General features: G+C 31.7%; 2 protein-coding genes across 5 annotated transcripts in view; one reads left to right on the top strand and one right to left on the bottom strand.

The window, feature by feature from the left end:
* Positions 1-47: 47 nt before the first annotated feature.
* Positions 48-4,402, bottom strand: LOC109597856 (AP-3 complex subunit delta-1). 2 transcript variants are annotated; one of them, XM_049968374.1, is made up of 16 exons: positions 4,257-4,402; positions 4,095-4,199; positions 3,947-4,042; positions 3,767-3,895; positions 3,534-3,674; positions 3,211-3,480; positions 2,674-2,747; positions 2,468-2,616; positions 2,062-2,409; positions 1,836-2,007; positions 1,506-1,783; positions 1,298-1,451; positions 743-1,246; positions 611-689; positions 334-554; positions 48-247 (listed from the first exon to the last, which is right to left on the bottom strand). In XM_049968374.1, the coding sequence occupies exons 2-15, from the start codon at positions 4,188-4,190 to the stop codon at positions 366-368; spliced, it is 2,679 nt and encodes an 892-aa protein (XP_049824331.1). In that variant the 5' UTR covers positions 4,191-4,199; positions 4,257-4,402; the 3' UTR covers positions 48-247; positions 334-365. The 2 variants fall into 2 exon arrangements, with proteins under 2 accessions (XP_049824331.1, XP_019869194.2); XM_020013635.2 differs by having other exon boundaries at positions 392-554.
* Positions 4,403-5,492: 1,090 nt separating this feature from the next.
* Positions 5,493-23,058, top strand: part of LOC109597857 (A disintegrin and metalloproteinase with thrombospondin motifs 9) — a 36,470-nt gene continuing 18,904 nt past the window's right edge. For 2 of the 3 annotated variants that reach the window (XM_049968575.1, XM_049968573.1), the window contains exons 1-3: positions 5,493-5,721; positions 13,421-13,576; positions 13,774-13,954. In XM_049968575.1, coding sequence (XP_049824532.1) covers positions 13,792-13,954 — 163 coding nt within the window. In that variant the 5' untranslated portion in view covers positions 5,493-5,721; positions 13,421-13,576; positions 13,774-13,791. The remainder of the gene's footprint in view (positions 5,722-13,420; positions 13,577-13,773; positions 13,955-23,058) is intronic. The other variant, XM_049968574.1, reaches the window with a different exon arrangement.

Raw genomic sequence — 23,058 nt, 5'->3', positions numbered from 1 at the left:
GTTCTTTTGGTTGATTTAAAAACTTAAAAATAAATAAAACAACGAAACAATTATTAAACAATATATATTTTTTAATCTTATAAACAATATACAGTTTGCTGACATGATAAACAAACAAGCCTCAAAACGTTACAAAATTGATTCAATATATACATTGTATAAAAACTTTACTGGAATTCCTTGCTAGGAGTAGAAATTCCTAAAGCCTCTTCATAACCAGAACTTGATTTCTTCACCTTTATTTTACCTAAACGAAAAAGATGAGAGTTAAATAATAATATATGTTTAATTTGTTAGAAAAGACAACACAAACACAAAGTGTTATATATTTACCTTTACACTTTGTCTTTTGGGTCTAACTTCAACTAACTTCTATTACTGATTTTATTACCTTCTTTGTCCTTTTTCTTGTCTTTTTTGTCCTTCTTGTGTTTTTTCACTTTTTTCTCACTTGCTTCTACTACAGTTTTAGTATCTTCTAGTTTGAGCAAGTCTATTTTTTGTTCGTCTTTGCTCTTATGACTCTTTTTCTTGTCGTGTTTCTCTTTCTCCTCCTTTAACAACAAATATACATAGAGAAAAAATCGATTATTATTTTTATTATTTATACCTTCTTCTTTTTCTTATCTTTTTTAGGTTTCTTCTCCTTCACCTCAGTTTCCTCCTTCGCACTGTAATCATAAGCAGGCCTGAAACAACCACACAGTGACTTCTGCAGCCTAAACTTTTGGTGACGACTTACAAATCAAGGTCGATGTCGAGAGCACGATGCGGATCATCCTTGTTCCCCTTGTCCGAATCCGAATCGGACAGGGTGGCCCCCTCCGGTAACTCCAAGTCCCTTTTCACCTCAACAGCCGGCCCCACGTCCACATTTTCGTCGGACGAACTCTCCGACCTTCGCTTCTTCTTCTTCCCCTTTTTCTTCGTCTTCTTCGGTTCCATGTATTGGTCGGAGCGTTTCTGACCGGCAACCTTCAGTTGCACGTTCAGCTTCAGTTCGGTGACCGGGATCGCCTCGATCTCCATCTGCTCGTCGGTTTTCTCGCTCGAGCTGCCCTTGAGATAGTGCGGGTTGTTTTGTTGTTCGTGTTTGCGGGCCTCGCGGCTCTTGCGCAGCTCCTCCTCGGTCGGTTCGTGGTGCTTCTCCTTGTCCGGTTTGATGAACAGATTGTCGGCCAGTTCGGCCTCGCTCTCGGAGTCCGACTCTTCGATGGGTTCGTTGATCCAGGCGTCCAGGTCCAACCTGAAACCAACAATTGGGTAAGTGTGTAATTATTTTAAACTGTTTGCTTACCCTTCTGGTATGGGGACTTTTTTTTGGGCCTTTGGGGCGACTGGGTTTAGTTCGCCACCAAATAATGTTAAAAGTTGGAAGGCAATTGTTTCTGATTCGTCGATTTTTGAGGCTAGGGGATCGTCTGGTTCTTCTATGATTGAACCACCTTTCCCTAAATTATAAAATAATAAATAATAAATAATAATATATAAAAACTAAAACTTACGATCCATAATTTCTTGTCTGACGATGTTAAGTATCATTAAAGTGTTGCTGGAACGTTCTTGTACCTCCAGCTCAGCCGATTTGATACTCTCGTTCATTTTGTCAGCTACTAAATCAACCAAAGTTAATATTTCATCATACTGATGGTTGACCTCCAGGCGCATCATAATATAAGTAAATAACTTGAGTATATTCTGCACAAAAACGGCCTCAATATGTTGAGGTAAAGTTTTATATCTCAGCATGCACTTCAAGGTTTGTTCAGGCTCCTTTAACTCGCTGAAAATAATAAAAATTAACAACCCAAGACTGGAATTATATAGAATTTTACCTGGAAAATTCGCCGCAGAGCCACGCAGCTGCGTACAGCACCTCCTGCATTATTGTAAACTGACTGGTGCTTGCATAGACGTCCAAAAGTTGGGCCATTTCGGCCACAGCAAACGACCTGATGGCCTGCACGCGTATACAAACATCCATCAGTTGAGCCGCAATCACGTGGCCTACAAAACAACATTACCAGAGATATATTACATAAATCACAGTAATGATCAAACCTTGTTTCGATCCAAATTCCAGCTGGGCAGTCTCCACCAAAACCGTCACGTACCACTCGAAGTTGGTGATGAACTGGTAATTGTTCTGAGAGCAGATCAAGATGATTTTGCTCAACAGCTCATCCCTGTACACAGTTCCTTCAGCTTTGTCCATGTGCAGCATTAATTTCTTAACAATTTCCATGAGATTCTTCTTGGAAACCATGCCATAAAGTAAATCCAAAGCTCTCAGTCTTATGGACTCGTCCTTGTCTTCCAGACATTGCAAGATTAAGTCTTTGTGGGCTTGGACGCTTTTCGGATGAGTCTTCAGGATCTTGGACATAGCCAACAATCCCAAATACTTGACTGCAACAATAGAGTTATTAGTCAATTATTGTTATCCAGTTAGAATTTTATTTATTACGGTTTTGGTCCGAGTCTTCGATGAGTATCCTCAGTTTTTGTACACATAATTGAATGCTAGCTGCATGATTGGGCATACCAGATGATATGCTAATCAATACAGCAATCACGGTGTTTATGCACTCATACAAAAGGCTCATGGCTGACGTGCTGCACAAAAATACGATTATTAAATAGTCAAGAGCGGAAATACGATTGTTTTATTACCTGTGAATCAGATTCGTTAGGGGTTCAATTAGTTTTTTGCCTAGTCTAGGTTCTAATGGGGTAAGAGCACCGAACTACAATAAAAAACAATTGGAGGCATTAGCGAAACTACTTGAAAAACATTAGCGATTTTATACAGCTTATTTTTGTTGAAATTATAATAAAAATAACTTGTTTTCAGAGTTATCCAATAAGATTTGATATAATAATACATTTAGAAACCTGATTAGCTTGAACAGTAAAAAACTATAAAGTAAATGACTTAATTTTCAAATTTACAACCAAAAAATAAAAAGAAATCCACGAATTTTTAAGCAGTTGAAAGTGCAATTATTGGTTTTGTGTATTTATAATCACCTATTCAAAAAAGGCAGGTATTATAATTAATAAAAATACCTTGCAATTGTATTAACCAAAGGTGTGGTCAGTTTTAGACCAATCTGAGGTTCCACCATAGTAAAAATCGAAAACTACAGACAAATTCAACCAATTCATCATAATTGAACCTACCAAAACTCTCACAAATATAAAACATACCAATTTAATAATTTTAATCAGCATCCAGTTGTTGGTGCTGGTGGTCATCAGTTTAAAGAAAACTGGGGCTAAAGACAAGTAATTCTTGGGATTCTTCCTAGCTAATTCACAGACAACATTCACTGCTGCGGATTGAACGCCAGGATCCGGATCCTCAAGCTTCTCCTTGAGACGAGGAAATGCGGAACGTAACGCCTCAGGATATTTCAGGAATACCTTGTACATCATCAGTACAGCCTTTTTTCTTATGTATGGCTTTGTGGAGCTCAACTGAAATGGTTAATTGTTGGGGTAATTGTGGTGGTTTTGTAATAGTTAGTTACCAAGGTGAGAATGTCATGGGATAAGTCCCTGGCCAAGTCAGTGCTGATGTAACAGCTCAGGGATGTTAGGGCTAAACCAGCTTCATATTGGTTTTGAGAGTTCAGTTCCTTCCTGATCATATTTGTGGTCAGCATCAACAACTGTGGGAATTGACACAATTATGAATACCAATTAATTGATTATAATATTTTAACAACTTGAAATACAGAATAAAAGTTAAACAATTATTTACCTCTGAATCACAGTGAAAAGACTGACTAGCTGATAAATATCCAATCCTCTTCAAAGTGAACTTGTTGGAGCTCATTACTTCAATAATATTAAAACCAGCCCATGATATATCGTATCCTAACATTTGCAACTAAAAAATAATTTGAACTACTTTGTTTGTACAAAATAAATTTATATTTACATATGTTAATTTAGCGATAGCGTTGCTTTTAACAGCCAAATTGTCTTGTCTCAGTTCTAGTTTGATGTCTTCCATCGCTTGTGAAATGTATTTGGCCTAAAAACTGAAGTGTTAGAACCACCATTTACGTTTAACCCCAATCACCCACTTCATTTTCCTTATTGTTCCTTATCCCGCGAACCAAATCGGTTAGATTCTTATCGAACATACGTTCGAAATTGCCCTTAACCTTCTTCAAAGCCATATTTCGGTCCTGAAAAACGCAAAACAAAATCGATAACGGCGTTTACATTGGTGGCAGGTCGACTACCGTTTAATAACAACAAAAACAACGTGATCAAGTTGGACAGTAAATTTTCGGACGCATATCACAGGTTTTTTACGGGGTCGCGTCCCAAGATTCCGGACCGGGATCGCGTTCCTGGTTTTGTATGGGAAACACACCGCCACGTAAAACGTCAAATTTGACAGTTTGAGGTTTGGTCGCTCTTGACGTTGATTCCAGTGGCGTAGCGGTTGCGCCCGTTGCTTTTATCGGACGTTACCAGTGGCGTAACCACTGGGATTTTTTTCATTGAAATAAAATGAGAAAATTTATTATTCAATTAAATTATACTGTTTTATTACAATAAGAAAATTATATATAGGGTATTTTTGTGTTAGGTTAAAAAACTGGATAATTTGAAATTTTGAATAAATCTTGAATATCGAAATATTCGATTTGAAAAAATTGAATCGAAAAATTTTTCTCTGACACTGATTTATGAAAAACTGAAAAAATGCAAAACAATCAGTTTTCAATATTTAATTTGTTATTCTTATAAAAATATTGTTATAGAATCTCTAGCTGCATTTTTTTAATCTTTTTTCAAAATATCTCTATTCAAATTTTGAGGTGTTTTAGTGATGAATCTATTAAAAATAAAAATTTGGGGATTGTTGTTATTTAAAATATTGAAAAGTGTATTTTTGATAATGAAAAAGTTGCACTGGGCTATTTTAATTTCAGAAAAGGTTTACAAAAACTTGAAAAAAGTTATACATCAGTTTTTAATAACTGATTTATTTTTTCATAAATATTGTCTTAGCTTTTAACAGCAATACAAACATTTTTATGATTTAGTATTTCTAGACAGACTTTGAATTTTTGGTGTAGTGAAACTATAAATAATATAATCTTGAGAATATTAGCAATTAATTCAGCATATTTGGACATTCAAATTCTGAAAATTTCATTTAAAAACATTGAAAATTGTATTTTTTATAAAGAAAAAATTGAACTGTAAAATATTTGCTTCGACCAAAGTTGACGAAAACTGAAAAAAGATAAAACCAATCGGTTTCCACTAATCAACCCCTTATCATGTTGACTGCACCGTCCCGAAAAGTGTCCAAAACAAATTCAATGTAGTTAGATGGAGCCAGTACCATCGGCGGTGCGGGAACGCGATGAGTGCGCGTGCGCAGACCGAGTACCACGGTGATCGCCGCCGGTTCCGCAGCAATCCTGCAGTGTTTGCGCGTACAGCATAAGAGCGCCGTCGTGTGCAAGCGGTTCCGTCAGTTGCGTCCGGAGGATCACAACAGTTCGTGCGGGACATATAATTTGATATTTTCTCTTAAAAATTCCAACCGGCCAATCCGTCCAGTGTTCCGCTTCCGGTCTTCCCGGCTACGCGTCTGTGGAACTAGCTCTGAAAAGTGTTTTATTTTATTTTATTTAATTTTTTATTTTATTTTTTTTTTTTTTGGAAGTGGTTGTTCTGTTTTATCGGGTAAGTTTGGAGTGGTTGGGCTTATTTTCTTTGACTCATTCGATTTTTTGGGGTTTTGGTGTGGAGTTATCGCGGTCTCCGAAAATGAATTTTGGAAGCAAGACGCGCGCTCATTTAAATTACAAATTCGCCGGCGACGTGAATATTTTCCGGTTGTTCATTGATATGTTCGGAATAATTTATTTCGAGGGAATTTAAGTTGCGGATTTAATAAGATAATTGTGGGCAAATTTTTAGAAATTTAACTGTAAATATTTATATTAAATTATTCAAAGTTGTGGTTTTTAAATTCACATTATTTTTTCAAAAGTTAGAAACACTTTTATACTTGTTATTAATTTTATTAATAAGTTAAGATTTTCCTTATCTCTTAGACAAATTATTACTAATAAATTATATTTTTATAAAAAAATTAGAACAAAAGATTTTTAAATAATTAAAATTAAATTTAAAATAAAATACATAATTAAATTTATTTTTTCTTTATTTTTTATTTATTTTTTTATATATTATATATAATTTAAATTTTGAATTAAAAATATTGAGAAACAAATTTTAGTATTTTTTGAGAATTTATAATTTGATTTAAAATATTAATAAAAAATTATTTATTTTTATTGTAATAAATTAAATTTTCGTATATTTATGGATATTTATTCAAAATTTATAATTTTTGTGACCTTTTTTTTTAATATAAAATATGATTAAGATTTATAAAAATATTGATAAACTTCAAATTATATATGGTGAAACAAGAAATTATTTTTTCTTTATTTATTTCATTTTATTTTATTCATATTTCTTATAAGAAAAAACAAGAAAATATCTTATGAGAATCTTATCTTATATGAGAACATGTATAATTTAAGATTTGAATAAAAAATATTGAAAAAACAAATTTTAATACTTTTTGGGAATTTAATTGTTATTTAAATTAATAAATTTAAATATTTATTTTTATTGTAATAAATTGAATTTTCATATTTTATATTTTCGTAGTCATTTATTTAATAATAATTTAAAATATTCTGTACAGGAAATTTATATATTTAATAGGATATATACTTTATATAAATTATTATTTATAATTCTTTTTTAATTATAACAATTACTCATTATTAATTTCTTGTGTGATTATTTAAAATGAGTTTTAGCAATTTGAACATTGGATTTCCCAGTTTTTCAATTATGTGGCGAATGCGCCAGTAAATCATAATTTCCTCGAATTCAAAACATCCTAATTAAATATTTTAATCTTAATTGTAATTGCTGCACACGCCTAAAAAATCCAATCAGTTATTCCTTTCTGTTTCCATTATTATTTATTATTTATCAATGCACGATTTCAATATTTATTTATAAACCTCGAATTGAATATTCATGTTTATCAAGGACGATTTTTGCAGATGCTACAAAATCCAGATGCCGATTTTTTTAGCACGAAAAGTAATAAAACGAATCGCCTCGCCGTGATTTTATAGCCGCCATAAATCTGTGGGCCGCTAAAATTAACCCGCCTTGACATTGCGTGCCTTTTTCTGTCTTTTCAAATTTATTTTTTCAACAATTTTTTTAATTTATTGGACGTTTAATCACGACAAACCTCTGAAGATTCGTATTTAGAAACGTTTGATATGCAATGAAGTCTTGTGATATTTTTTAAATATTATTTCAACAAGTTTTTTTAGTTTGCAGTTGGTTGCAGTGGAAAAATAACCCCAAATTTGGGCTTAGCGACCCCAAAAATATATTAAACGACACCCAACAACCCCAACGTATTTTTAAAATATCATTATTAATCATTTAGAGGTTATGTAACAATTACATAACCTCAAATTTTAACATTTATTTTATTAGCAATAAAAAAATACGATGTTTGCGTGAGTGTTTGGTTCGTTGTACCGTCGTATAATTTAACGACCGCTCATTAAGACGATAATTGTATTTTTGACCTGCGGATCGTCGTTCGATAATTATAATTGTTTTATACCACAATTGAATCGTCGATTTCCGCACGAGTTTTATTTAAGAAAAAAAAAATACATATACTGCTTGGGCGCCGATTTTCGATAACAAAAAAAATCACTTAAAACCTGATCTTCGTTCTTGACCCTGCGAACAAAAGACGATAAACGGTTTATTTTTGTAACGAGATTACGATAAATTTCTATATTATTTTTGAGTGTGTGTGAGTGTTTGTGTGTGTGTGCAATTTAATTAATTTAATAATTAATTAACTCTTGGGATTACTTAACCTCAATTGTTGTTTTTTAAGGTTCTGATAATGAACTGTGAATTATTATCTGTCTGCTTAACGTATTTGTTGTTGAGGAAGCAGAATTCAGCCTTGCTGTGCTTTAATAATATTTGTAATTTTTATAATTGTTTTAATTGTACAATTTAATAGTGTTGTTGGGTGTTGTTTAATATGTTTTTGGGATCACAAAATCCAAATTCGTTGTTATTTTTTAAATATGTATTAATTTTAATAGAATTGTCCACTACGTAATCTCTATGGTGGTTAATTTTTAAAATTTTAATAGTGTTGTTGGGTGTCATTTAATATGTTTTTGGGGTCACAACATCCAAATCCGTTGTTATTTTATAAATATCAATTAATTTTAATACAATTCTCTACTGTGTACCCCGAAGGAGGCCAATTTTTAAAATTTTAATAGGCTTGTAGGGTATCGTTTAATAGGTTTTTGGGGTCAGAAAATACAAATCGGTTATAATTTTTTGAATACGAATTAATTTTAATGCAGTTGCCTACTGCAGACCCTCAGAGGGGGTTAATTATTCAAATTTTAGTAGGCTTGTAGGGTGTCATTCAATATGTTTTTGGGGTCATAAAACTCAAATTCGTTGTTATTTTTTCAATTTGAATTAATTTTAATACAATATCCAATACGTACCCCCAAAGGGGTTTAGTTTTTAAAATTTTAATAGTGTTGTTGGGTATCATTTAATATGTTTTTGGGGTCGCAAAATCAAAATCTGTTGTTATTTTTTATGTACAAGTATATTTTAATAGAATTGTCCACTTCGTACCCCTATTGGGGACGTTTATTTTTAAATTTTTACTAGCGTTGTTGGGTGTCGTTTAATACATTTTCGATGCATCTAAAACGAAATCCGCACTCGTTTTTCGATTTCGAGCAACAACAAGCCGAAAATTAGTAATAAAACAGCCTTGAAATAGTTTCCGATCGTGTTGCTGGCCGCAAATAAACCGTAGTACTACACGGTTTATTGCCATAACGAAATATTTTGGTGGGATGCCAGATTCGCGCGTGAAAAACGCGAAATTTCGCAACCGAGAAACCGGTCAAAGGACCACTTTCGTTTTAATTTGGCGTCGAACGATCACTTTTACTTTTAAAACGCCCGGGAGACATTCAGAAAAAAAAAAAAGAAATAAGAAACAGTCTCGTTATCACTGTCAAGGCGTCCCGGAGACCAGGTCGTTCCACCTGGCGATTTCTCGTCGAAAATTTTGTGCTTAGAACGAAACAAAAATCGCTTACGCGACTGCCGCGTACCCGCAACGTTTTCTTTTCGTTCGTTTCGACGCACGAATTAAGGTCAAACCGTCCCGGCAACCGACGTACGCCAACGGCGGCCGAGTTTCCCGCAAAAACGGAAACGCGAAACGCCGATCGGAGTAAATACATACACACATATGAAATGTCGAAGAAACGTGCGTTCCGGGAAGCGAACCGAAAACTTCGGGTTCCGCGAACGCGGACGCGGAATTCTCGATGGTAATGTGGCAGCGACGACGAGACATATTTTGTCCGTCGCCTCCGGTTTCATTCATAAAAATCGGACGCGGCGCAAGGACGCAGGAAAATGTCCACGAGCACAAACACACATACACACATACACACATACACACACACACATGTCTCTTGTGTTTTTATTGGCGTGTTTTCTGTTTCTTCAACACACACACACACACACACACGATCGGCTGATTTAAAAGTGTCCGATTTGCAATTTTCGTTTCGGTCGGAGAAAACGCACGATCATCGATTTCGTTTCGTGTTTTGTTGTCCCGCTAATTAATATCAATAAACTCGATTTGCGATCGCGAATTCCGAACGATCGGATCAATTATCTGTTTAACACCGTTTAATAATCGATTCGGAAAATACTCTTGCGTCGTTGTTGTTGTTTTTAATCGGTTTGTTTGGGTTTTTTGGTTTGATTTCGCTTAAATGCTTTGATTCATTTTATCTAGAATTATATAAAATTGTATTTTAACCTTTAAAAACATAAAAAAATTGATTTAAAACAGGTTTAGAATGATTCAAACTCAATTAAGTTCTACAAGAAAGAACAACAATCAACTTTTTGTGTACTTCCTTGCTTTAAATTAATTAATACCATCTATAAAAATACAAAAATATTAATTTTAATAAAAAAAATAAAATTAAAATGTTATATAGTGGCATGTTTTATTATAAATTTTATTTTTATTCAGTTTCTTTCTTCAATATATTAATGTAATCCAAAGTATATACAAAAATATTAATTGTAATGAGAAGAAACCTTTCTTTATATTAGTTTTAAACTTAAAAAATTGAAGTCATGGATTAAAAAAACAGTTTTAAACAGTCATATTATGGTACATTTTATTATAAATGTCATTTTTATTCAGTTTTTTCCTTAAATATATTAAGGTAATCCAAAATATATACAAAAATATTAATTGTAATGAGAAGAAATAGGTTTAAGTAACTGAAAACTTTCTTTAAATTAGTTTTAAATTTAAAAAATTAATGTCATGCTTTAAAAAACAGTTTTAAACTGTCATATAATGGTGTATTTAATTATAAATGTCATTTTACTTCAGTTTTTTCCTTAAATATATTAAGGTAATTCAAAATATATACAAAAATATTAATTGTAATGAGAAGAAATAGGTATAAGTAACTGAAAACTTTCTTTAGATTAGTTTTAAACTTAAAAAATTAATGTCATGCTTTAAAAAACAGTTTTAAACTGTCATATTATGGTACATTTTACTAGAAATGTCATTTTCTTCAGTTTTTTCCTTAAATATATTAAGGTAATCCAAAATATATACAAAAATATTAATTGTAATGCAAAAATAGATTTAACTAACTAAAAACAGTTGAAAAAATAAATGAAGTGATTTAAAAGATTTTTTAAAATGTCAATTCTAGGATATTTTTTATAAATGTCATTTTTATTTGGTTTCTTAAATTAATAAAGGCAATCCAAAATAGTAATTATAATGAAAAAGGTGTAACCAATTGAAAACTTTCATTAAATTAGTTTTAGACTTAAAAAATTAAATAAAATAATAAAATACTTTACATTAGTTTTTAACAAATTTAAAAAAATCAATTTTGACAGACATTTTCCTTGGCTTTGAAAAAAAAAAAGAAAAACAAACCATCGTTTTATTTAGACATTTACTGTAAATAATAAATATTGGACAGTACTTACCTTAAATTTTCTAATTTCGGCACCAGGTCAACGTAAATATACTTCAATAAACAAATGCCAAGCGTATTTTTTAAAACGCAGACCAGAAAAATTAAACAAAAAGTCAGACTAACAAATAGTACCCAACCGATGAAACAAATTTGTTATTGCAGCCCAGTTATCGCAATCGATCCTTGTAACACAAACAGATCTGTTTTCTGTTTTCTGTTTTCTGTTTTTCACCTTGCCGGTCTCGCAGACCGTTGGTTTAGGTCAGTGTTGAAATTAAAACAAATCAAGTCAATCAGCTGTATTTTTTTATTATATTTTATTGATGATGAAGTGCAGTTATCCTTTTTCAAAGAGACAATTAAATTTTTACAAGTGGTGTAATAATGTGGGGATCACAACATATACATATACGAAAAAACGCAAAATCGACGGCACAACAGAAATAACGAACGTGTCACAAAATTTACTTGTGGTACCTCCTCCTCTTGGTCTGGGCTCTGCCCTTCGCGATGCGCCCCTTGTCCACGGATTTCTTGATCTCGGTACGTTGCTGGATCCTCTCGCCGAACTTCATTGCCCTCTTGATCGTGTTGATGATCTTCTCCAGCTCCTTCTGGGTGTTGGGGTAGGCGCACACCAGATAGTCCTGCACCTTCTTCAACGTGAGGTGCCTGTTGTTGCCCAGCTTCCTCACGGTGCTGTAAACGGTGCGGGCGGCCGCCTGATGCACCGGCTTCGGGTTCAGGACCTTCACCATTTTCGTAATTGAGAGGAAGTTTGGGCGCGCGTCGACTCACTGATCGGATCTTGCTCAACAGTTTAACGAAGGTCGTTATGGCGACCGTCCCGAAATTATGGCCTGCTTGTTAAACACGTTTCGCAGGAGCCGTGACGACTGCTGTTGATCGGGCGACGGGATCAAAAATCACGGCATCCGTGTGCAGCTTCTTCCTCCGTCTCCAAAAAAAAATGCAAACGGGTGAACCTCGCACATATTAATGAGGGTTAACGAACCGCAGGCAGCGTCGCGCACAGGGACAAGGTTAATGAATCGAAACTGGCGAGAACGGACGAGCCACCGACATCCTACACCAAATTAAAATGAAAACCACTCCGCACGCACACACACACACATGGACTATGTAAAGCGATATCGAAAAAACGTCTGTTGCGGATCACGTTACCTTTTTCCCACTTCTGTGTACTATTTTGTTGTTCACCAGAAAGAGTTACTTATCTCTTCTGAGTTTTTTAACACGAGGAGGGTTTAAGGACACTTCATGTCTTAAGAATGAGGAAATTATGTTTAAACACTCATAAAGTAATAAATTTCAAGAACTCTTTGCTCTGAACATGTGAAAGGAATAGGTAGCATTATGCTAAACGTTCGATTGGATTCCAAGTGGTGTCCTATTCGTTCTAGACATCTGAAAAGGATAAACTATATCTTAAATGGTTCAAAATTGATTAAGCTTTCTTTTGATCCACAGTATGTATGAAAGGATGCACTATTTTTTGATTCCTAACATCTTAAACTTGAACAATTTTAAAAGTACCTCTGACTGGCAGCATTATGCTAAACATTCCATTGGATTCTAAGTGGTGTAACTTTCGTTCTAGAAGTCTGAAAAAGATAAACTATAGCTTAAATGGTTCAAAATTGATTAAGCTTTCTTTTGATCAACAATATGTATGAATGGGTACAATATTTTTTGATCCGTAACATCTCAAACTTGAACAATTTTAAAAGTATCTCTGACTGGCATCATTATGCTAAAAATTCTGTTGGATTCTAAGAGCTATATCTTCTTTTCTGAATACTTGAAAAGGAAAACCTATAACTTTAATAATTCAAAATTCATTAATCTTTCTTTTGATCCAATGTATGTACGAATAGGGACACTACTTTTGGAGTTATAACGTCTCAAATTTGTATATTTTTAAAAATACTTGTGACTGGCACCATAGTGCTAAAAATTCGATTCAGTTCTAAGAAGTTTAACTTTCGTTCTGGAAGTCAGAAAAAGATAAACTAAAGCTGGTGTGTTTCATAAATCATTAAGCTACAATATATGTAAATATTTTTCGATTCACAACGATTCAAACTTGTACAATTTCAAAAAGTGTCTGTAATGATATGTAAGAAATGTAATTTCTGTTATTTGGAGTCCTGAAATGCTGAATTTTAGGTCAAACACAATCAAATTAAGTGTGTTTCTTTCTGTTCCAGTTGTGCGTTGACTGAACCCAGGGATGAGCAGTGGTGGAGCCGCTTAAGCCGGAAAACCCTCCTGAACGAGAAGATGTTCTGTAACACCAGCAACATAGAACGTACTATTAGGCTCTTGTCGACGTTCAATCGTAAACCACAACCAAAACAAAACAGGTACGTAGGAAAAAAAAAACTCAAGCCGTTTACATGCACTTTTACGTTTTGCATCCCGTCTGGATCACGCGTAATTGGGTCAGAAGCCATCTGTTATGCGGCTAAACATCTGCCGCGATTAATATTAAATTTAAAGGCGAACTGCCACAAGATAAGTGGTTGACGATCGATGAGGATGGTCCTTTTTTGTGTTTCAGCAGTAGTTTAGTCGCGGGATGGCGATGAAATGCGTCTCGACGCTGTCCTGCGTGGCGATCACGTTGCTCGTCGCTCTCGTCGTGTTCGTGTGGATCCAGTTCGGCCAGATACCAATCCAATCGAAGCTGGAGAAAGTGCGCAACGCGACGCGCGCTAATGTCACCGTTTCCGGCCGTAAAAGTAAGTTTTATTTGTGTTTTAAACGATTAATTGGACCTAAATATCATATTTATTCCTAAGGCTTTTATTCAGAATTTGGCGTGTTATTCAACTGTCATTTAAAGGATTCATGGTTTATTGAACTTTCTCCTAAGGTATAATTTGCATGATTCGGAACAATATTTTTTGATTTTTGGTCTCGAAAATGCCAAAATTTCACAGTTCTTAGTGCAGTAACTTTTGTTCTGAACGTTCTATAATAATGTTCTATGACTTAAATGTTTATAAAATTATTTGACTTACTTCTGCTGTTTAATTTGAATCTTTTAGAAAAATATATTTTTATTTATAACGGCACACATCTTGCTAAAATTTGGCATCACAGGGCTAAACACTTATTTGTGTTCTAAGAGCTGTAACTTTCGTTCTGGATATTCCCAAATAATGTACTATGGCTTAAGTGACTGTGAAATTATTAAATTTCTTCTGGTCTATAATTTGAATGTTTTGGAACAATATATTTTTATTTGTAACGGCACAAACCTTGCTAAAATTTGGCACTACAGTGCTAAATACTTATTTGTGTTTTAAGAGCTGTAACTTTCGTTCTAGATATCCTCAAATAATGTACTATGGCTCAAATGACTGTGAAATTATTAAACTTTCTTCTGGTCTATAATTTGAATGTTTTGGAACAATATATTTTTATTTATAACGGCACAAACCTTGCTAAAATTTGACACTACAGTGCTAAATACTTATTTGTGTTTTAAGAGCTGTAACTTTCGTTCTAGATATCCTCAAATAATGTACTATGGCTCAAATGACTGTAAAATTATTAAACTTTCTTCTGGTCTATAATTTGAATGTTTTGGAACAATATATTTTTATTTATAACGGCACAAACCTTGCTAAAATTTGGCACTACAGTGCTAAATACTTATTTGTGTTTTAAGAGCTGTAACTTTCGTTCTAGATATCCTCAAATAATGTACTATGGCTCAAATGACTGTGAAATTATTAAACTTTCTTCTGGTCTATAATTTGAATGTTTTGGAACAATATATTTTTATTTATAACGGCACAAACCTTGCTAAAATTTGGCACTACAGTGCTAAATACTTATTTGTGTTTTAAGAGCTGTAACTTTCGTTCTAGATATCCTCAAATAATGTACTATGGCTCAAATGACTGTGAAATTATTAAACTTTCTTCTGGTCTATAATTTGAATGTTTTGGAACAATATATTTTTATTTATAACGGCACAAACCTTGCTAAAATTTGGCACTACAGTGCTAAATACTTATTTGTGTTTTAAGAGCTGTAACTTTCGTTCTAGATATCCTCAAATAATGTACTATGGCTCAAATGACTGTGAAATTATTAAACTTTCTTCTGGTCTATAATTTGAATGTTTTGGAAGAATATATTTTTATTTATAACGGCACAAACCTTGCTAAAATTTGGCACTACAGTGCTAAACACTTATTTATGTTCTAAGAGCTGTAACTTTCGTTCTGGACATCCTCAAATAATGTACTATGGCTTAAATGATTGTGGAATTATTAAACCTTCTTTTGGTGTATAATTTGAATGTTTTGGAACAATACATTTTTAATTATAACGACACAAACCTTGCAAAAATTTGGTACCAGAGTGCTAAACACTTATTTGTGTTCTAAGAGCTGTAACTTTCGCTCTGGACATCCCCAAATAATGTACTATGGCTTAAACGACTATGGAATTATTAAACTTTCTTCAGGTGTATAATTTGAATGTGTTGGAAGAATATTTTTTTATTTATAACGGCCTAAACTTAGCAAAAATTTGGCACTACGGTGCTAAAAATTCATTTGTGTTGTGAGAGCTGTAACTTTTGTAATGGGCTTCTTAAAATAGAGTAGTATAGATTACATAATTCAGAATCCATTAAGCTTTCTTTTGATGTATAACTCGTTTGATTCGGAACAGTAGCTTTGAGTTGATAAGGCTGAAAACTTGTACTATAAAAAAATGATTTCAACATTTCATCTCAAATTGGTAGAATCCTGTATTACTTTAAAAGTTTTAAAATTGTTTAAAATTTCGTTTGATGTTTAATAAAGCACTTGATTTATGATGCTTGTAAATATTAAAGATTTATACTGATGAACTGTTACGATTGTTTACATTTCTACACAGTTTATAAATTGATTAAACAAATTTGTAATGTTTGCTTTAGACAAGACACAATCAATTAACCTTTTATCTTTAATTCATGCAGAGAAAAAAAACATGTACGGTGTTTCCTTCTGGCTTTCGTGCTCGATGGTACTGAAATCGGGATGTACGTGCGGCCAAACACCGAAAACCAATTATCGTAGTTTTTTCAGTTCGATTGATGTTCGCGACGGCGAAACAGTTTTAAACGGTACGACTGAATCAAGGACTTTCGAACACGTGTTCGTCTGGCTTTCGAGCGTTGATCTCTTTTCTCTGAATCATATTTGGGATTGCACGCGCTCACACGCGCTCACACGCGCCCGAAATTTTAATGCGAGGAGGATGAGAGCAAAAAAAAAATTGGCGAATCGACGTTTCAAGGCTGTGCGTGCGGCGGAAATAGATCGACGGGAAAATCTGGTAATCTCGTTTTTTTTTTCGAGCCGACGTCGACCAAGTGGAGCGAATGGAGCGAATGGAGCGAATGGAGCGAATGGAGCGAATGGAGCGACGGAGAGGAGCGATCGGGCCCACGAGCGAAAATATCCCGTTTCATATTTTAATAACGAAAACAAACTGCTGCCGACCGCCGCCCTCCGCCCTCCGCCCTCCTCCGAGCCGCCATCTAAATTTAACGAGTCCAGAACAAGAACATTGTTTTTAATGTAAACACGATCGTTTCGGATTCGGTGATTAAAAATACAAAGAAAACTGGATCGTTTCGGCGAAGTGATGGTGTACATCAAAATAATCCTTGAACGGCTCAGGCGGGCCACTTCTTTTTGATTCGTTTTGGTGTGTGTGTGAGTGTGTGTGTGTGTATGTGTGTGTGAGTGTGCGAATTAATGCTCGGATGTCACACAACCTTGCCCTAGGCTAAAACATTGTAAAAAAGTCCGAGATCACGCGTCACCGTTTATTTTTGGACAATGCAACGCGTTCCTAAAAAAATCGTACGATTGTGTTTAATTTTTTATTAGGATAAATCAAAAAACTTACGAAGAATCTTTGGAAGAATAATTTTTTCAATAAAATGTTCTAATTACAATTATAATATTTTAATTAAAATGTTCCAATTAAGATAAAAATGTTCAATTTAAAATTTATTTACAATTAAAATTAAAATGTTACAATTACAATTAAAATCTAATAAATATTCCAAGTAAATAAATATGTTATAACTCATTTAACAATTAAAATAAGTATTCCAACAGAATTAAAATTTTCCACTTCGAATAAAAGTAATAGAATCAATTTTAAAATGTTCCAGTTAACTTAAATTGACATAATTAAAACATTATAATTAAAACTGGGATTGAAATATTAGAAATTCTAAGTTAGGATTAAAATTAAACATTTATAGGCAATACATTAAGTTGTTCCTGCTACAATTAAACTATTCTAAGTAAATTGGATGTTCCAAGCAATATCTAAGCAGAAATAAAATTAAAATGTTCTAATTATTATTGAGATTACAATCAGAAATATATTATGACTAATTAATAAATTAAAATAAATATTTTAACTCAATTAAAATGTTCCACTTTGAATCAAAATAATAGAATTAAATTTGAAATGTTCCAATTAACTTAAATTAACGTAATTAAAACATTATAATCAAAACTGGGATTGAAATATTAGAAATTCCAAGTTAGGATTAAAATTAAACATTTATACGCAATACATTAAGTTGTTCCTTCTACAATTAAAGTTTTCTAAGTAAATTGGATGTTCCAAGCAATATCTAAGCAGAAATAAAATTAAAATGTTCTAATTATTATTGAGGTTACAATCAGAAATATATTATGACTAATTAATCAATTAAAATAAATATTTTAACTCAATTAAGATGTTTCACTTTTAATCAAAGTAAAAGAATTAAAATTAAAATGTTCCAATTAACTTAAATTAACGTAATTAAAACATTATAATTAAAACTGGGATTGAAATATTAGAAATTCCAAGTTAGGATTGAAATTAAACATACAGTAAGTTGTTCTTGCTACAATTAAAGTATTCTAAGTAAATTGGATGTTCCAAGCAATATTTAAGCAGAAATAAAATTAAAATGTTCTAATTATTATTGATGTTACGATCAGAAATATATTATAACTAATTAAACAATTAAAATAAATATTTTAACTCAATTAAAATGTTCCATTTTGAATCAAAATAATAGAATTAAATTTGAAATGTTCCAATTAACTTAAATTAACGTAATTAAAACATTATAATCAAAACTGGGATTGAAATATTAGAAATTCCAAGTTAGGATTAAAATTAAACATTTATAGGCAATACAGTAAGTTGTTCCAGCTACAATTAAACTATTCTAAGTAAATTGGATGTTCCAAGCAATACCTAAGCAGAAATAAAATTAAAATGTTCTAATTATTATTGATGTTACAATCAGAAATATATTAATTAATTAAACAATGTTCTAATATAATTAAAATGTTCCAGAATTGATTTTAAAATCTTCCAATTAATTTAAATTGACATTTTTAGACACAACATTAAATTGTTTCCACTACAATTAAAAAAATATTCTATATTGAATGGATGTTCCAAGTAATATTTAAACAGATATAAAATTAAAATGTTACAATCAGAAATACATTCTAATTAACTAAACTAAACCAATAAAATAAATATATGAATGATGTGAATTAAAATGTCCCACTTTGAATAAAAACAAGAGAATTAAATTTAAAATGTTCCACGTCAGAATGAGGAGTGTGGAATAGACAAAATAAAAATTCCAAAGGTAAATTTAAATTAGATTTAAAATTGAGCAATCCCAAAGCTAATTACATCAGAATTATTCCAATAATCGTAAAATTACGGCGGTTTTTTTTAAAACGAAATTAGCCGGGACGGAGGGACGGCGGATTTAAAAAACCAATTTAGCACCGTTTTACGTACGTACGCACGAGGTCGTAAAAATCGCGCGCACACAAATTACATTATTACACATATTACGTTTATATTTATTATTTTTCGCGTGCGCGATTTTTTTTTTTGTTTGTTTTCGGTACCTTGACCTAGAAATTAAAGCAAAGAAAAAAAAAAAAAAAAAGAACGGCGGCGTTTCGGGAACGTTTTCGAAAAAAATGTTTTCTATTTTAGACGTTAATTAGTTTAAACTGATTGGTAAACAGCAGTAACCGTTAATGAGGTCAGTGTGCTCACGGGAAAAATACTACGGTTAAATGGAGTCGTAAAGTTGTCGTGTGTTTTTTATTTTTTCACTCCAATGTTTGGATTACGATCGGGATTGTTTTATCTGGACGTTTTCGGGTGTAATTTGTTTATTGAACTAATAAATTTGTTAACGCACTCGTTTGTTTTGCCACGGGAGCTTTGACTCACTTTTAATTAATGATGTGAATTTTTGGTCTGTCTCAATTTCAGTTTTGATAGTAATAAAAATAATTAAAATACCCCGATTAGAATTAAAATGTTCCAATTTTAAGTAACATGTTCCATTTATAATTAAAATGTTCCAATTTTAAGTAAAATATCCTAAGATAATTAAAATGTTCCAATTTTAAGTAAAATATTCAAATTTTAATTAAAATGTTCTAATAGAATTATGTATAGAAAATGTTCCAATTTTAGGAAAAATATTCTAAAGAATTAAAATGTTCCAATTTAAGTAAAATATTCTAACAGAATTAAAATGTTCCAATTACAAAGTAAAATATTCTAACAGAATTAAAATGTTCAAATTTTAAGAAAAATGTTCTAAGATAATTAAAATATTCTAATTTTAATTAAAATATTTTAATAGAAATATAATAATCCAATTTTAAGTAAAATATTGTGAGTGAATGAAAAGTTCCAATTTTAAGTAAAATATTCTAACAGAATTAAAATATTCAAATTTTAATCAAAATGTTCTAATAGAATTAAAATGTTCCAATTGTAGGAAAAATATTTTAAGTGAATTAAAATGTTTCAATTTAAGTAAAATATTCTAACAGAATTAAAATGTTCCAAATAAAATTAAAATTATCCAATTAGATGTGTAATATTATATGGTTATCCAATTAGTTTTTTCTTATTATTTGTAAATTGGCACATTCTTTTATAATTGATAACATTTTAAATTTATTTTTTGTTCATTTCGTTGAAAATTTTGGTTAGTTAATGCATAAGTTGTAGAAGTTATTACAGTGTGTCATTCAAGATTAAACATAATTGGATAGTTAAAATCTTCAACCTTCCTTATGTGATTATCTCAAATCTGTTGGATAAACCTTGACAATTTATACATCTGAACACTTTAAAATGTTTACGCGGTCGATGTTTATAAATAAATTTAACATATTTTTAACTTATTTAAAGAATTTCAAGTTCAAAGTTTTTTATTTTAATATTAGTAACTTTAATTGCCTAATTTAAGCCCTCGTACCCTGTCACCCTCTATCAACCGGTAGAACAATTAATCAATTATGTAACAAGATAACGGTTAATTTATATTTATTTTTATGTATATTTTATTCAGTGGCTGCATAAAATTCATATTTAAAAGTCTAAAAATGCGAAATAAATAAAAAATTAGTTGAATAAACCTTGACGAAACCACCAAAATAGTGTTATGTGCTTTTACCTTCTATATTTAGCAAATAATTTTTGCCAGTTTTAAATAATGCCAGACGAAAGATGCTTATCTTAATAATAACGACCGAATGTGCCACGGACACAAATTTGCATCGCAATCAACGAACAACAAACAAACTCTCGTCGAATTAGATTATACATTAGGTTATCAGCAAAAGCTGAATGAATCCCATTCATCTGGTCGGTGTAATCAGCGTTTAATTGATTGTGGCGATTTTTAATTCATGCCTCGATAAAACCAAAAAAAAAAAAAAAAAACCACAGAAGGTCAACGGCAACGATGAGATTTGAGATTTTTGTCTCCGGGCCGCCGGCTCCAGAGCTAGGAAACGTTGTTTTTCGATTTTGTAAAATTTCGCAGGTCGATTTCGAAATTGATTTACATGTGTCCGGTCCCGATAAGATGTGGGCACGACTGGAATGTCACGGTAATTACGTGCAATTTGTTGCAATTTCCATTCGTCCGACTCTTTGTTTCGCTCATTCAATTTACTTTTATAATTGATCCGGCGCAATTATAATAAGATCAATGACATGTTACGTAACCGGAGTAAAAAAACACACACACACACACACACACACACTCATACACATACATAGTATTAGCTGATTGTACGCACGATAATCGACTTCCTTTTGCTTCGGACGTACCGAAATGGCGAACAAAAATCGATCGGGATCGATTGCCAGAAGGTCTATAAATAGGTCCGCGTGGCCCGAAAATTAAATTGAAAACCAAGGCTGTCCTGAACGGTTTTATGTACCAGTTGTAAAGATAATTTTCGGTTTATTTCGGTGTTTCGAGTTGTTAAATGAGAATTTTATGTAGTTGAAGTTGCTTTAATTATTTAGAATGTTAATAGAGGGTGACACTAGTAAAGGGTTAAGATTAGGCAACTGTAGTTGCAGCCACTGAAGGAGTATTGTCAACGAGTATCCACATATTTAAAATTATCACCAGGAAAATTGAACAATTTTTAGAAATAAATCTTAAATTAGATTAAAAAATAAATGATTTGTGTTTTTTGTTTCGTTTCTGTGTATTTATGACTCAGTAAATCCACATGCACAGAAATCAATCATTTCAACTCAATTTTCAAGAATCACAACAACAAGAACAATAATTAACTCGTTCTTCAAGGCAATTTTCTATCAATATTTAATAAAATCACACTTCAAGTTTCATATACCAATTAAAATGATAATTATCGGTTTATTTTTGGGTTTCAAGTTTATACTGTTAATGTTTATGTAGTTGTTCGAGTGGTGGATAGAGGGTGACACTGTTAGAACATTAAAGTTATGCAACTATAATTGCTGTAATTAAACTTTGGACAAGAACTTCTTTGAATAAGTTAAAAATATGTTAAATTTATTTATAAATATCAACCATCTAAATATTTTCAAATATTCAGATGCTAAAATTGTCAACGATTATCCAACATATTTAAAATTATCACCACAAGGAAGATTGAAGGTTAAAATTATAGAATTTTTTACAATTTTTAGAAATAAATTTTAAATTAGGTTAAAAAATTAAGTAATTTGTATTTTATGTAATATTTCTGTGTATTTATGACTAAATTAATCCACATACACAGAAATCAATCATTTCAACTGAATTTTCAAAAATCACGACACTTGAATAATAATTAACTCGTTCTTCAAGGCAATTTTCTATCAATATTTAATAAAATCACACTTCAAGTTTTATATACCAATTAAAAAGATAATTATCGGTTTATTTCTGGGTTTCAAGTACTTAAATATCAAGTTTATACTATTAATGTTTATGTAGCTGTTTAAGTGGTTGATAGATGGTGACACTGTTAGAAGGTTAAAGTTAGGCAACTATAATTGATGTAATTAAATTTTGAACAAGAACTTCTTTGAATAAGTTAAAAATATGTTAAATTTATTTATAAACATTAACCGTCCAAACATTTTGAGTTGTTTAGATATTAATACTGCCAAAGTTTGACCAACATGTTCAAAATTATCACACTAAGAACGTTGAAGATTATAATTATCTAATTATTATTAGTTTTTAATTGATACTTTTATAGCTTTTTCAATTTTAAGAAATAAAATTAAACTGATATTAAAAATTTTAATTATTTGCATTTTCTTATCATATTTATGACTCAATTAATCCACATGTGCAAAAATCAATCATCTCACATCAATTACCACTTGAATATTAAGTAACTTGTTACTCAACGCAATTTTCTATTAGTATTTAATAAATTTACACCTCATGTTTTATGTACCAATTACAAAGATAATTATCTGTTTA

The sequence above is a fragment of the Aethina tumida genome, chromosome 6 (assembly GCF_024364675.1).
Source record: "Aethina tumida isolate Nest 87 chromosome 6, icAetTumi1.1, whole genome shotgun sequence".
In the NCBI taxonomy this organism is placed as follows: Eukaryota; Metazoa; Arthropoda; class Insecta; order Coleoptera; family Nitidulidae; genus Aethina; species Aethina tumida.
This window is presented reverse-complemented; position numbering and strand designations above follow the sequence as displayed.

What these genes read in the sequence shown, in the direction of transcription:
- LOC109597856 (XM_020013635.2), bottom strand. Translation starts at nt 4,190, where the DNA reads ATGGCTTTGAAGAAGGTTAAGGGCAATTTCGAACGTATGTTCGATAAG. An exon ending in CCCATGACATTCTCACCTTG is followed by an intron (nt 3,481 to 3,533) that starts GTAACTAACTAT and finishes TAACCATTTCAG; the next exon opens with TTGAGCTCCACAAAGCCATA. An exon ending in CAAGAAAAAGGACAAAGAAG is followed by an intron (nt 248 to 391) that starts GTAATAAAATCA and finishes TTTTTCGTTTAG; the next exon opens with GTAAAATAAAGGTGAAGAAA.